The sequence below is a fragment of the Bombus flavifrons genome, chromosome 15 (assembly GCF_040668555.2).
Source record: "Bombus flavifrons isolate JBK064 chromosome 15, iyBomFlav1_principal, whole genome shotgun sequence".
NCBI classification, from domain to species: Eukaryota; Metazoa; Arthropoda; class Insecta; order Hymenoptera; family Apidae; genus Bombus; species Bombus flavifrons.
Genome location: NC_138456.1, coordinates 8,346,502 through 8,361,709, shown reverse-complemented (window position 1 = coordinate 8,361,709; position 15,208 = coordinate 8,346,502). Strand labels below are relative to the sequence as shown.

Sequence of the window (15,208 nt, the reverse complement as noted above, 5' to 3'; positions counted from 1 at the left end):
TCAGCAAAGAACAGTGAAAAAATATGTTTTTTTAGGGAAAAAATTCATTCATTAACGCTTAAACATATAATTCTATAACTTTTCGCTATCCTATTGAAAAATAAGGCAGTTCCGACCACAAGAAACCAGATATTTGTAATTACTGTGGCAGTCAACGCGATAAAAGGATATTTCTCAGTTATAAAGGGATCATAAATTACTCGAATATAGTTCATTTGTCTAATCTAAACGAGGCTTGACGGAACTGAAATCGACAGGTCTAGAACATATAATCCAGATCAAGTCGCAAACATTCATTTTTGGCATTAATTTATCTACAACGATACTACACCATTGGGCTTCATCGGACGACGGAATTACAATGGAACGAAAATATACATGTTAACTCTTATTAACCGCAAACGTCGCTTCTGCTCGAACACGTTTTTATAATAATCACTCTACTTCTCATTTTCAAACGATTAGAATTCTATATCCTTCCCGGAGCGATAGGAATATCTCGATCGATTTTTAATTCTTTGCGCACTCGATTCAAATATTCATATATTAGGTAGTTTCATATTTTCTATTAGTGGAAACTGGATTTCGAACGTTCGTACATAGAGAAATAATTATTAATCACTACTTATAGATTTTTGTTCGTTTGTAAAGTGAAAATTCAGAGGATGAAGGATACGAATGAAGATGGTCGAGTGCGAAAAGTTAAACACCGATACGGAACTCAATAATTGAACGATAGTTCGTAATTGCTTCATCTTCATTTTTTTTCTTTTTTTTATCTGATTCCATATTATTCGCTTTTACAATTATTTAGTGCGTCTCGAACAAGCACCTATATGAGCTCTTAATTTTTATATCCGCTACTATGCTTGCTTTTTTTTTATGGGGTTGCACTCTTTCTCTCTCTCTCTCTCTCTCTCGCTCTTTCGCTCGCTTCCTCTCAACTCTTCTCTCTCTCGTAGTTTCACGTTCTCGTCGGTTTTTACATCGAACAAACCGATATCGATGTTCATGATCGATCATACCGCGAAAACGTTATTTATTTATTTTTCTTTTTCTTTGTGTAACAAACTTAGCGAACGATGTTCTAATTAGAAAAACGTCAAGAGATTCGTACCAGCGCTTGCGTGTAGCATACATACATAGATTCATACGATAAGCGCGATGCGACCAGATGCACGCTTATGGTGTGAATTTTGTAGAAAACTCTTTTCGTAGAAAATTGACGCTAGGGTAATGTTTTATATTTGTTTCTCTCTCGCTCTCGCATTTTCTCAATTCCGCTCACATGCACGATCCTCTTTCGCTCGTTTTCAGTCGCTCGTCGCGCATCCATTCTTTCTCTCGTGTTCTTTTTTATTCTTTTTTTACTGTTTATATATCCGTTTGTTTGTTTCTTTACAAGGCGCTACTATACGCAGGTTTCTCGAGCGACTAAAATGATTTCTACACGGTGGCACACCGCTGGATCGATTTAACGATCATCACTACGTTCAAATCAATTCCTATCGGAATTTCTATGAATTAGACCTTTTCATGGTGTAATACGAAGATTGGACAAATTTCCTGACTTGATACGTATTAGTCGTAAATAAATAATTGGAGAGAGGGGATAAGCAAATATTAGAATTTTATTATATGTATGTACATGGCTAAAATTAGACGTTTTTGCATCTGATATGATAAATATAAATATAGTGGAATTTTAATGTTGGTTTGACGCTCACGATAGTTTAACATTCGATCGAGTAAGAGTGTTAAAATTATTCAAGATTTTTTTAATTGATCGCTGTTAAGATTTTTATTGTTAGGTTTTGGCCTTATCTTCGTAGGAAAAATCTTACTAATATATTAACATATTTCTCAAAAAGATAGAACAAAGATTACTGCAGAAAGATTAACATTTTCCATTATCTGTATTGCAAATATTTTTATAGCTGTTTTAGACATCATTTTTTTTTCGTTTTCATCGTATTATATAGACGTAAAGTGTATTAAATTAATTACTATTAAGCCTAGACCAATTTATTATTTTTTGTCGGAACTAATCCATTAGCATATTTTAAGAAAGATAAAGATTATTCTAAAGAATTGAAACATTCTTATTTCCTCTCTTCAAATTATTTTTATCACATTTCTCACATTATCTAGACATAAGTCAACGATCCGGATAATTAAATGTCTCGAAAGCTGCAGTATTAGAATTCTACTGTAATTCATAATGTGGAGAAGGCTAATCACTTTTTAATCTTTAATTGCTTCGAGATTAAGAAAACCACATGTCTCGAGATAATTTTTACAAAGACTATTGGGTTGTTATAATTTTTTCTGTCACCACCGAAAGTTATTACAACACACGATGCATAAAATGAAGAAGCAAGAAATATCTATTTTTAACTGAAATTACGGAACTGTTAATTTTTTCAAATTAGTATAATCTTCGGGTTCCACACAGTACAATTAAAACCACTGAACCTAAGCCTTCGACAGAAACTAGTTTTCTTACACACAATAAAATTGCTTCATCTTTCTTATTCATATAATCCTGTTATAAATAGTATTATCAAGGAAAGTGCAGAAGCATCGGGCGATTTAATTGGAACTTTGGACACTGTTAGATTTTGTCGTTTCGTTTATAAAAATATGTGAATATTTTTCACGACATTAATTATTAAACTTTCATTACTGCTATAAACTGAAATTAAGTTATTATATTTAACAACCATTACTATATGACGAATGTAATTAAAATTCGATTGTATAAATTCTGTTTTGAAAATTATTTAATCTATACTTCTTCTCTTTTTTCAAACAAATTTAAGTATATTATATTTCTTGATCCAAATTCAATTGTATAAATTCCACTTCGAAAATTGCTGCATTCAACCTATTTATCTTCTTTTCTTCTAACAAATTTCTGTGTACTATAAATCCTTGCTATTATTTATTATTCCGTATGAAAGGATTAGGTCGTTTCTTCAATATTCATCGTTTTATTACACCATAAAAGGGTATAAACTTTCTAAACAAGTGAAAAGATCGAGAAAAAGAGGAACATGATAAGACACAGTGGCTAATCTATCAGAGTCATCCCTAACGAGATCTACAAGGCGATCGACATGTCGATTGATCTGCGATTACGAACTTTAATATCTTCGGCTTCGTTGTTTCAATCACTTACGCGCGTGTGTATATAACATGTGATTACTTAAACAAAGTCATTGAATATGAACATCTACCTATACGGAATCTACGAGACACCAGCGATTTAAAGAGCCAGTCTTGCGTGTCACCTTGTAGAGATCACCGAGAAACGCTTGCCAGTGTACTGTCTAACGAAGCTTAGCATTCTACTTGGCATTGGACAGTCGCATGTTTCATTATCGATCGTTATAATTTTTTTATCTTTTTTCTTTGTAATTTTTTTTTGTTTATTTCTTTTCCTTAAATAATTGCGTTCGATCCTTGAAACCGGAAACGGAAGTGTTTTAGTTTTAGCTAGGTGTGTGTGTCTGTCTACACTGTGTCATCGCTACGGTTCAGTTCGACTACGCTCTCTCGATTCGATGGCTCTCGGTAGGCTCGTTAAACTCGCAAGCCAATGACGTCGAAAACGGAATTTCTTCCTTTTTTCGTTTTTCTTTTTGTTTTTTCGAGAACAATAGTAAGGTGAATTGCGAGATTTTGAAGGTAGGCTGGTCTTGAGGGTAGGAAGCTTTGAAACGTCTGGTGATGGGTTGTTCGTTCTTCGTATCAGGTCTTCGTAGGCTTCTGTGAAATTTTGGAAATTTAGACTTCCACAGATCTAACATTTCGAGTGGATAGATATTTTAGGAAATTGAAAGTTATATTAATAATTGGATATTTTATGCTTTAAGAAGATTGAGATTTCGTTTTAGATCTTGCGTTTTGAGGTATAAGATTGGAGTTAGAAAGTCTTGAAGAGTAAAGATCTTTGACAATTGTTTGAGAGTTTTAGAAGTGATAGAAACGCCTATGGTAATTCCTATGCGAGTAAAAAGTTATAGTAATGCCTTTTATACGTTGGTGAAGCTTCTATCAGAAAGATCTTTACGTTTCAAGACTTCATGGATTGTTAGATATTGGTAACATGATAAGTTTTTGTGCAAAAATAATTGGAAAACGTTAAACATGCTTCTTTTTATACAAGACTTCGTTTTTTATCCGATTCACGATATTTAACTAAACCTTAGGAATACATTTTCCTTAAGAATAACAATTTAAAAATAAAAAATAAAAAAAGTTCGTTTATAAGTTTTATGTTAATTCATTAAAGATCAACGTTATGTTAACACAATATTTCATTTGCAATACTTCAATTTACATTATTGAATTCTGTTTTTTAACTTGTGGTTATGAAGAACAGCTCTAAGGATTTGTTTAATATTTTTGTCGATATTTTTTTTCCATTTAGACTCTACAACTTTATGAAATTTCAGAAGATTGAGCTATTTATAGTACTATGATTTCTTGTCAAGCGAGGAAAATATTTGTTGTATCTCTGATTATCCTAGTATTTATAACTCCAGTACATTGTTTGTAACTTGACAAACTTGACAAAACGATTTTGTAATTTTTTCTGTAACATATCAAAACGATATATAACTTACATTGTTAATGCATTTCAGTTTTCACCCCATTGCTCGATTCTCGACAAGTTAATGCATAAAATATTGACAGAAAAAGATCTATAATAATTCATCGATCAAATTTAAAACAATCTTTTAGAAAAAACAAAATCTCATATAAGAAAATTCCGTTGAATACTTTTCCATTACCCTTGCACAATGGATCACCGCATTCGCGTTATTATAATTTTCATACGTTAATTAACAGTTTCAAACACGCTTGAAAAAGATTCTTAGCCCATCACCAGATTCGTCCAAAGTGTGCTTCACTTGGAAACGCGGATAATCAGCAAGCTGTCCAGCGAAAAATTTCACCGCGAACGATCTCGTAGTCGCTCGAAACGAGACGTCTGATATGTTAAGATCCGAGATACACATATTTCATGGCGCTACAGTCTTTTTATGTTGTATACTTTTTTATACTCTGGCTCTAGGACAGTTCTGGCATCGTGTATTATTATTCCGTATCGTTTCTCAACCGCGAACGACGATCTCGCAATTCATCATTCATCATCGATCTGACGAGAAAACTGAAAGTTCTTCGATGACTCTCCTTTATTTCTTTTTCTTTGTCCTCTTTTCTTTTAAATCGAACTCCATCTGTCGTTTCTTCGATTTCGCCATGTAAATCGTGTTACATGCGCGGGTTTTATGTTATCATTTCCGATTTCCGGGCCCCTGATCGTCTTCCGTTTCTCTGCTACCTTGCGAAACCTATTCTCTCGATATCGATACAAAAACTAACTTTGCCTCTTTGTATGTTACTTTTTTTTTTATTTTTTTCTGTTTGTTTTTGTTGTTTTGTTAATTCGCTTAATTACGTGTCTCACTCTTGTCGCTTAGCAAATAACGTGCATCTCGAATAGCCGCACGAGTTATTTATTTGTTTTTTTTTTTTTAACACTGTGTTTGTTCGCATTTGCTCGATATTTAATCCTAATATTATATTTTTGTTATCCTTCTTCGCCTGCTTCTCTGTTCGTTTTAATATTTCTTCGTATAACATTCGCCTTTGTCTTTTCTTTTTCTGGAAGTCTATGCTCTTTTCGCGGCTGTCTGTATGTACACGTTGTACATAGAGCGATTTTTACAACACATAACGTATCTTATTTTATTTTATGCCTTTTTACACAGTATAATAATATTTCTCTCTTTTTCCCTCCTCTTTTCTGTCGCGCTCTGATCGTTTCATTAGCAGACAGTGGATAAATAGTTATCTATCGATTTTTTTGCTTTTTTTCAGCAGGGATAGCAAAGAATACAACTTCTTTCCTTCCGTTCCTTCTCTGCCACGTTTTCGTTCTACGAATGATAATAACAAGAATAATTATAATCGTGATAATAACCGTAATAATAATCGTAATCGTAATCATAATAATAATCGTAATAATAATAAATCGTTCATCTTCTACTTCGTTCTCGTTCGTCTTTTTTTTCAATTAGTAACAATAATTCTATTCTTTCGCACTCTCTCACACTCATACTTCTTTAATTTCTCTCTTTCATTTTTGTTTGTATAATTAGTTACGCGTACACCTTAGGCCCGAACCTTGCTGGCAGATTAGTCCTAGACCGATTTTTGTGTGTATAGAGTTGATTTCTATAAAAACGTCGGTCATGCGGTCTACGAGTATTCTACCATTTTTTGGGATGCTTTTTGTTTTCGAACCACGGTACGCAAACCGTTCTCTTTCATCCCTATTACAATGTTTATATATAATAATAATAATCATTATCGTAGTTAGTTATTCTTTTTTTTATCGTTATTTATATATATAATATAATATTATTCAGGATGACGTGAGGGGATGTAAAATAATGACAGAAAACTATCTCTCTCTTACATGAAAAATAGGTACTTCTGTTTTCCTCATACGTGTGTAGGTGTATATGTTTACATATGTATATGTATTATGTATGAAACGCATGTATATAATATTCCTACACTCTTACGTGGATATTTATATATTTATATATGTATATATGTACATGTATGCATATCCAATCACATATGCACGAAGGTGTACACATTCAACTAGGAAACGAATGGCACGTTTCGTTTTTTCTTTTTCATTCGCAGTTGTGTGTGTGTGTTCGTCGGTGTAATAATTGTATACGTCAATATGTGATCCAGCGTGTGTATACATATTATTTATATATAATACTCCAAAATAACAAGTAACGTTGCTATTTTGTAAATTAGACTCTTAGAGCGTTCGTTTAATTGTTTAAAGAAGAGTATCATTTGCGAACAGATGCGATTCTACAGTTCAGTTGAGCTAACACGTGGTACAGTGGTTCCTGCGTCTCTTTTATTACTGTAATCTCACTTTTACTTTGTTTCTTCTTTAATGTAATAATCAAATGACAGAACGTATCAAAATCAAATGAAACGTAACACGTTACAAATTTTAACATCATTTCACAATTTACGATGTAGAGTTAGAATCGAGAAATGGCGTGTTTTATACATTTTAAGAATTAAAAGGGAGATGTGACGATAATAAAATCCAAGTTCAGAAGCCACTGATCCGGAAAATATTCTCTCAGTATCGAGGGTTCTCTTCTCCGCTACGATAAACGCTAATATCAGACAAATTCAACAGTCGCGTTAAACTTTCAAATACGCAAAGAATAACACCGCGCCAACGAAAAACATACGCGCCAACAGCTACAAAAATAATACAATTCGATCGTGTATTAAATTCTTAATTCTATTTTATATTCTGTTTTTTCCTTATCGTTTGGAAAATGTTCTGCCGAATCGTGAAATCAGTATCAGAGAAGCAATATTATTTTATTCTCAAGGATCGTCATTGTGTCCGAGACTGTCCGTAAATGTATATTCGGTGTCTGTCGGTGTGTCATTCTTCCTCGCGTTTTACAGTTTAAAACGTTACATCGTTAATATCTTGCAGCACTGTATTGACCACTATGCATACTTTATATGTATATTTATGTATATGTATATATGTATGTATATATATATAATATGTGTGTAATCTGTTTTCTCATCTTTTATTTCTTAGTTTATTTTTTTGTCATTTATTCTGCTTAGTGTTTTCTTATTTTCATTTATGCGGTAGTGGATGTAATAATCATTGCAATGATAACCGGTAACAATAATAATAATTTATTACATAATATTTATACCTTCCTTTCTTTCTTCTATTTTGTTTGTTTCTTTTGTTTTGTTTTGTTCGCTTCTTATAATACATCGCGTGTCTTTCACCCGAATAAAAAGATACTTATCTCTCGCTCTCTCGTTCGCTCTCTCTCGCGTTCTACTTACTTAATTTTATCTCTCATTCATTGACGTTTGTGTTACATTTTTTTTATATTAGCCGTGGCAGCCCAAAGAACACTCAACAAGTTAACACGATCTTTGGGCCTTCGATTTAGATTTGTTTTATAATATTAATTTTCTCTCTTTTGTAGAACGACTTAAATTTCTTCACTCGATACCCCGTTTGTCCTCAAAATTGTAACCCTGAAAAATTCTCACACATTCATCCATCTCGATTCCCGTGGCGCTGGATCTTTTCCCTTCTGTTGGCGTCTCAGCACAGTCTTCCGAAACCCCGATTTTTAATTGAATAGATCTGTTGATTGCGATTCGATATCGGCAATTTGTCCACTGCCCCGAATCGATTCGAGACGTATTTTCTATTTATTATTAAGATTTTCCATTTCGAAAATAAAATAGCATAGAAGCGAGTTCTGAATCGCAGGCGTGCTCCTTCGATCTCAAAAATTAGGACAGATTAGCCGCGATAAATGGGACATCCTCTTCGATCTTCCTTTTTCTTTCTTCGTTCAAATTCCCTTTCGATTGCCAGCTCTTATATTACACGTTGCTTCCTCCTTCTCCTCTTAATCTTACTATTTGTTCGATCACTCGCACGGGACTATCCAACGATACGAAGCTAAAGTTAAAACACGTTAACAAACTTATAACTGGAATACCCCTCGTTTTACGAGTTTCTCTGCCGTCCTCTTCAATATGTTAGTTAATTGTCTTAGAAAAGAACCAAAAACAGAATCCTAATCGTTCGTGTATAGGTTATCCTCTTTCTTGTTTTCATACCCCCCCCCCTCGCCCCTGTGTTTCATCATTTTTTCCCTAAAAGTGCGAAACGTACGGCTTTTGCAAAATCACAGAGAAATTTACGCATCGTTTAACACTGTCGTTTAGGATTTTTCTACCTAGTCCACGATGGGCTCTACATATGCTCTATAAATTTCTAGGCCTGCTCTTCGTCGTCGTTGAGGTCTTCATCCAGTCGTCGCATCAGTTTCTGTTCGCTTTATGGTTGCGACGCCTGCGTCGATGAAGAAGACTCGCGGCAGGAATTAACGGCTCCGTGTTCTCCAATCGATGGCACAGCCGTCTATCTTTTTATCGATCCTCTTCTTCTTCCTTTGTCGAGCACAGGATCCTCCGTTGAAAATATTTCTCGATCGTTTCTCTATACTCATGCGATCGTTTCGTGACAACGAAGGACAACGATCGTAGCTAACCCTCCACAGTAATGTTTTCTGTTCTTCTTCTTTTTGTCGGTTGCTTCGTTTATTGCTGTTGAGGTTGAACGTCTTGCAGACGGGGAAAATAATAGCGTTACGTCTAAACGATAGTTTTATTTTGTGTGTTGTGCCGTGCCATCGCTGGAGAACGTCGGCATTCTCTTGGTCCGCACGATTTTACGCATAGATCCTGGACTAGAACGTGCCGTCAGGTTAATATAAGAAGGCGCTAGAAACCGATCGCTAGAAGACTACTGGCATAGCGTATATCTATGTATAGATTGCTTCTAGTGTAGCGTCCAGGATCTAGGCTTAAAACGGCTGCCAACGATCCGATCGACAGTGTACAACGCCACTGTCGCTCATGGAGCCGTTAGTATCTCTCTGTATGCTAGTATAACGAGTGTCGTCATTGATACGAATCCTTGTGGAAAGTGTCGCTCTTGTGGAAGATCCGTCGTCCCTCTCGGGAGAGCTCCTGACTCGCGAAATTATTCTCAGACTTTGGTCTGGGCAACAGACAAGCGGGAAGAGTCCTCAGCTCCATGCTGTGTACCTGGAATTTGGAACAAATGAATTTCATAATTTTTCATGTAGTTATTAGAAAAAAAAAGAAAAAAAAAAAACAGTCGTATCATCATACTCTGTGTGCCGAGCCTTAAAATTTACGGCTCTGTAATATTATAGAAACTGTTTAAAAACTATAAAGCCGTATATGTCTGAACTTTTTTTCTATAAATGATATTTTATAACGAAATGGGGCAAACAAGTCACTTTTTGATTGATAGATTGAATAGATTTTATATAAAACTGATAATAGTTGACGTAACCTTAAGATACATAGCGTGTTTTTTTAAAAAATTGCGAATGGACTTAATGGTCATATAAAATCGTCAAAAAATCTATCGATTATGGCTAGTAGCAATTTTGAAAAATATTTACCGATTCTTCACTGGCGCTAGCATGCGCAGCTTGCTCAGCGAGCGCGTTCACCACGGCATTTATCGTCTTCGACTCGCTTCCAAGATCCTCCTCGCGGTGGGCCACCAGATTCGGATTCTTGCCGATTTTGTTCAACCTATAGAGAGAGCACAATTAAGCGTAGGGAATGTTGCACAGAACACAACCAACGATTATTCACATCGATCGACTTACAAACCGTTTAGCAGTACAGGTAATTCCCTAAAAAATCGAACGTTATTATCCCACCGCGACTTGCAACAAACTTTTTTATTATTTGTTTCTAATACCACTTGCACCGCTAAAGGTTTTATAATGTGAGGTACAAGACTGGGTAAAAGAAAGTCAGTAGCTTTGAAATGCGCCCCGCAGAATCACATTTTTGCGTGTGTTTATAATTTTATCGATTTAATCCCTCAAAAATGGACAAAGAATTTGGGAATTTGAAGAAGAGAAATGGTGTTTTTATATAAATGTTACAATTGTTCAAAGATTACGATATAAAGGTAACGTCGTTACGATATTATTACCACAGTTATCGAAATTTATTAGAATTTTCAGTTTTCAAATAGTATTTTGATTAAATCTTTTGTCTTCTAAATGGCATAGGAAAATATATAAAGATATACGACTGATGTGTTGAAAATAGTTTAGTCTCCTACAAAATAATTTTTTTTTATTTTTAAATAACTCTTCTTGAAATAAATGACCGATTTATGGTTAGTTTATAGGATAATTTATTGACACTCACGTACTGCAAATTTTAAATCTTGATTGTTGTTTGAGTTTATACTCTTTATTACAGTTATAATTCATTGGAGTTTATATTGAGGGATTAAAACGCCCAACTATTTAAACTCAAATTGAACCATAAATTTGATAGATAAGCTATAGCAATGTAACCAAAATAGATTCAATAAGAGAAACAATACTGGTGCATAAAAAAGACAAGAAACGCTACTGCAATACTGTTATCGATAAAAGTGCATCAATTACTTTGATCAATAAATCATAAAATTTCTATCTAGAACAAAAGAGAAGTATGTGACTCTGCGGAGATGCGGCAAAACCGAGAAATCCAGAACTGATTTATAAAGTATGTTTGCAAAATTATGAATACAACATTACTATGTATAGTGAATGTGTCGAGAGTGTGAAGATATTTTGTCGCGGTGTTCCAAGCTTTCTTCTTTCTTTTCGAACGGATGAAACCCCGTTCGACTCTCGTGCCATTTCTACAAACACGATCGCTTGTCGAACGGGGAATCGCGTGTCGAGAGAGAATATTCACAAAAGAAAAAAACGAAGTTGAAAAAAATTCTCAAAAAACCCTCTCGATTGATTGGGGACGAGTATCTAACGGATACTCGTCCCTCGATCGCAAGTTAGTGCGCTTTTCGTTGTAATACTTTCTCCCCAAGAAAACAAAGATTCTGCACTGTCACGTTCAATAAGAGAGATTCTTCAATCGCAAAAAAGAACGTCCAGCCAAATAAGATTCTTTATCATTTTCCTTTTTGTGTGTGTAAAGTGTATGCAAAACAAGCGTATCGAGTTGAAAACCAGCACAGACAAATACGAAAGAAATTATATCAGAGTAATAATAATCATAATAATAGTAATAATAATAATAATAAGAAGAAGAAGAAGAACAAAGATGTGTTGAAGAGATAAGCGAATATGAAATGTTTTTAGATAGCAATAATAATAATAATAATAATAATAATAATAATAATAATAAAATTAAAATAATAATAAAATAAAGATAATAACAATAAGAATGACTGATAGAACTCGCTTTATCGGACAGTACACAATGTTCAACAAAATCAACATGGAAGTGGGAGTGATGATTGACATCTATTAGCACACCAACTCGATAGAACAAACCTAACCAAAGCTTATACCTCTCGGCGGCAACGCTTTCCATCGTTCTGCGCATTAATGGATACTGGTCCAGCACGGCGTTGAAATGATCCACCGAGAGGCTGAAGAGATTGCAGTAGGTCTCGGCACGGACCGAGGCTACCCTCCTCGCGTTCGTCAGTAGACAGATCTCGCCAAAGTACGAGCCATCTGACAGCGAAGTTGCGACCTCGCCGTTCGCCATCACGATATCGACTATGCCTTCTTGTATGAAGTACATTTTAGAGCCGATCGTACCTTCCTTGATGATGATATCACCTGTAAAATTTTGTCGCTTCGCTGTTATTAAGAGATCTTGCTCAAATTTGCTGTTGCAACGTGTCTGTTGCTCGAACGTTGACTTTTGTTCGAGGAGAACGTAAGATTTTAATGTTAGACGAGGTTTCAAGTTATACGGAGAATTGGTCGTTTTTCTTTTACTTTCGTGACTGTATGTATGTGTATATATGTGTGTGCAGTAGGAAAAATCATTTGTTTGAACTTTTTCAGAGTTACGTTAGTCAAAAGTTTATGTAAGGAAGTTGTTTCTTGCGAGGAATAGTAGATTGAAGTTTAGATTTGAAGAATTGATATTCTCATCGTTGTGTTTCTTAAGTAACGTAGTTTGACTATTGGATTGTTCAAGAAGTTAGATTAATAATAATTTAAAGGACAAATCTGAAAATAACTTTCGTAGAATATGTCTTTGGAATATTTTTATCAAATCGGTATTTTACTAAATTATAAATCTTGAAATTCATTCGTTGTAACGATAATACCATTTTAAGTTCCCTCGATAGTTCAAGAAGTTTCTCTACTTGCTAGTATAAAGATTATTTTCAACTCTAACGATTCAGTCAAGTAATTGATACTTACCCGGCTGGAAGACTTCGTATCTCAGTTTGGTAACGACATCCGAGACAAAGTTGGAATCAGCGTTGGCAAAGAATGGCACGGACGCGACTAACGATCTGCAGTTGTAGTTGATCACGTCCTAGAACGAAACGAGAACACGTTAGGATTTGTTGAAATCGGGCAATTAGTAGACCATAGTCTCTCATTCTGAGGCTCGTACTTCTCTTAATTTCTCCGACAGCTCCCCGAGGATCAGTTCCTCGTCGAAGAATTTGCCCTGGTAGCGATGCTCGAAATATTCCGTGATCCTCTGTCTCATTTCTCGTGGTAACTTTCGATAGGCCATGTATTCCTCTACTTGTTTAACCTGGTTCGAGTACAATCGTTAATTTCTATCCTTAAACATCTTATTCTGCGCTTTGAGCGTTAATTAATTTCATTTAGGAAGATTCTTAATCGAATTTGTACTAAAGAGGTAGTTTCTGTGCTCGATGGTTTCTAGCAAATTAAAACTGGCATTGAAAAAAATTATTATAAATGTCGATGTTGGTTGATGGTTTTGGACATTCTGACATTTCAACACGACATTCCTAGAATTTTGATAGAATAGAAAAAATAGATAGAACAATAAGATAAATTCGTTTCTTCGTATTATCCAGTGTTCTATGGTATATTATTTTAATTCAAGTATTGTTTACGATTTTATAGTGTTGTCAGACTGAAAGTAAAATATTCTTCGTTATACGTTACACGAAAGACACTACTAGCAATATTCCGACCATGAACTCTAGAGAATTTGACACTGACAGTAACGAGAATCAGAAGGGTGAAAGTGCAAGGATTTTCTTCAATGATTCGCGGCTCGCTCGTCGAATATTAAATACCTTCTCGCGGTATTGTCTCCTGGAGGAATCGAGTGACTGAATGAGATTCGTCGCGTGTCCAAGGAAAAGTGCATAACAGGTAGCACCGCTGATCATACTGAGCATAGTGAGCCACATGTCGGTCAAGGATTGCGGTGGAAACCTTCCGTATCCTATGCAGAGCATGTGCGACATGGCCTTGAAAAGGGCCCATGAGTATTGTTCCAGCCAAAATGAGTCCTGAAAGAAGACGATAGTAAAATATTACGACAGTGACCTGTCGTAAAAACATCAACTTTCTCTACTTTTCGTTCTGGTACAAAAAATATTATAAATAAATATTATAATAAAAATATTATTTCCTTCTTTGAGGAAAATAGGTTAAGAGATCGTTATTGTCCTTTTTAGTTTTTAGTCAAGGCATTCCAGACTCGAGGATAACGATAGAATAGGCCTATTATAAAAGTAAAAGCCATTAGCAGACGAAAGAATTGTAAAGGGAGGGGGTTAAGGTACGTCTCTTGTTTTTCAGAATCTTTCATTCCGCTTTCAAACTTTTCACGAAATAAGCTATTCGTATGAAAGAAACTGCGAGGAGAAGAAGAAAAGTTTATTTTCCATTATTTCTGTTTTCCTCAGAAATTTTCTTATTAAATGCTTCTTCAATCTGAATTATATTTTAAGGAAGATGACAGTGGTTCTCCAGATTTGATCTTCGCAGTGTTCAACATCCAACCTCATCAAATTCGTCAGAATTTTATTTTATAATAAATAAGTTATAAAAGGAGAAAATGGGACGAGTATACATATGTCACAAGCTAGTACCACGAAATCTAGTTGGAATAAAGAAGCTGGTAACTCGGTTAGATTTCAAACGAGCGAGGATCTCAAATTTTGTCGAGCTTGTCACAATACTTACTTGTAATTCATTGATGGCGACCCATGAGTTACTAGGAAACCCTTGGAGCATTGGGACCAGGAATTGTAGGCAGCCACTCCAGTGACCAATTAGGAGCATCATGCAAATCAGGTTAAAAATCCGCATGAACACCGACGCCATATTCAGGAACTGCCAACAACAACGACAAAGGTTTATTCTCGTGCCAGCATCGGGCGCCAGGATGTTGTTCACACTTCAGTTAAAAACTTCTCTCGTTATCCAAAGCTCCGGTTGCGTAGTGTACAGCAAATAAGCGAGTGTTGCACAAAAACGCGTCAAATATTAATTCACTGAATACATTGTCAAAAAAAACTATCATAGTCCAAATATTTATCCAAACGTCTGAGTCAAGGGCCAAGTAAACTACCTAACGTTTCGACGTTCAGAACCGAAACAGTCATCCTTTTCTTCGACGTAATGCCATTATTATTAATTATTCCTTATGTTGATATGCCTGTACAGTTATCAGCCGCGACATAAATCGTAGAAACATTTTATATCTATAAAAATTT

General features: G+C 35.0%; 1 protein-coding gene across 8 annotated transcripts in view; it reads right to left on the bottom strand.

The window, feature by feature from the left end:
- Positions 1 to 739: 739 nt before the first annotated feature.
- Positions 740 to 15,208, bottom strand: part of Ih (hyperpolarization activated cyclic nucleotide gated potassium channel Ih) — a 236,678-nt gene continuing 222,209 nt past the window's right edge. For 5 of the 8 annotated variants that reach the window (XM_069128326.1, XM_069128327.1, XM_069128329.1 and 2 more), the window contains 7 exons: positions 14,676 to 14,825; positions 13,778 to 13,996; positions 13,114 to 13,260; positions 12,915 to 13,032; positions 12,029 to 12,317; positions 10,116 to 10,251; positions 740 to 9,729 (listed from right to left, as the gene is read on the bottom strand). In XM_069128326.1, coding sequence (XP_068984427.1) covers positions 9,583 to 9,729; positions 10,116 to 10,251; positions 12,029 to 12,317; positions 12,915 to 13,032; positions 13,114 to 13,260; positions 13,778 to 13,996; positions 14,676 to 14,825 — 1,206 coding nt within the window. In that variant the 3' untranslated portion in view covers positions 740 to 9,582. The remainder of the gene's footprint in view (positions 9,730 to 10,115; positions 10,252 to 12,028; positions 12,318 to 12,914; positions 13,033 to 13,113; positions 13,261 to 13,777; positions 13,997 to 14,675; positions 14,826 to 15,208) is intronic. The other 3 variants (XM_069128328.1, XM_069128331.1, XM_069128333.1) reach the window with 1 other exon arrangement.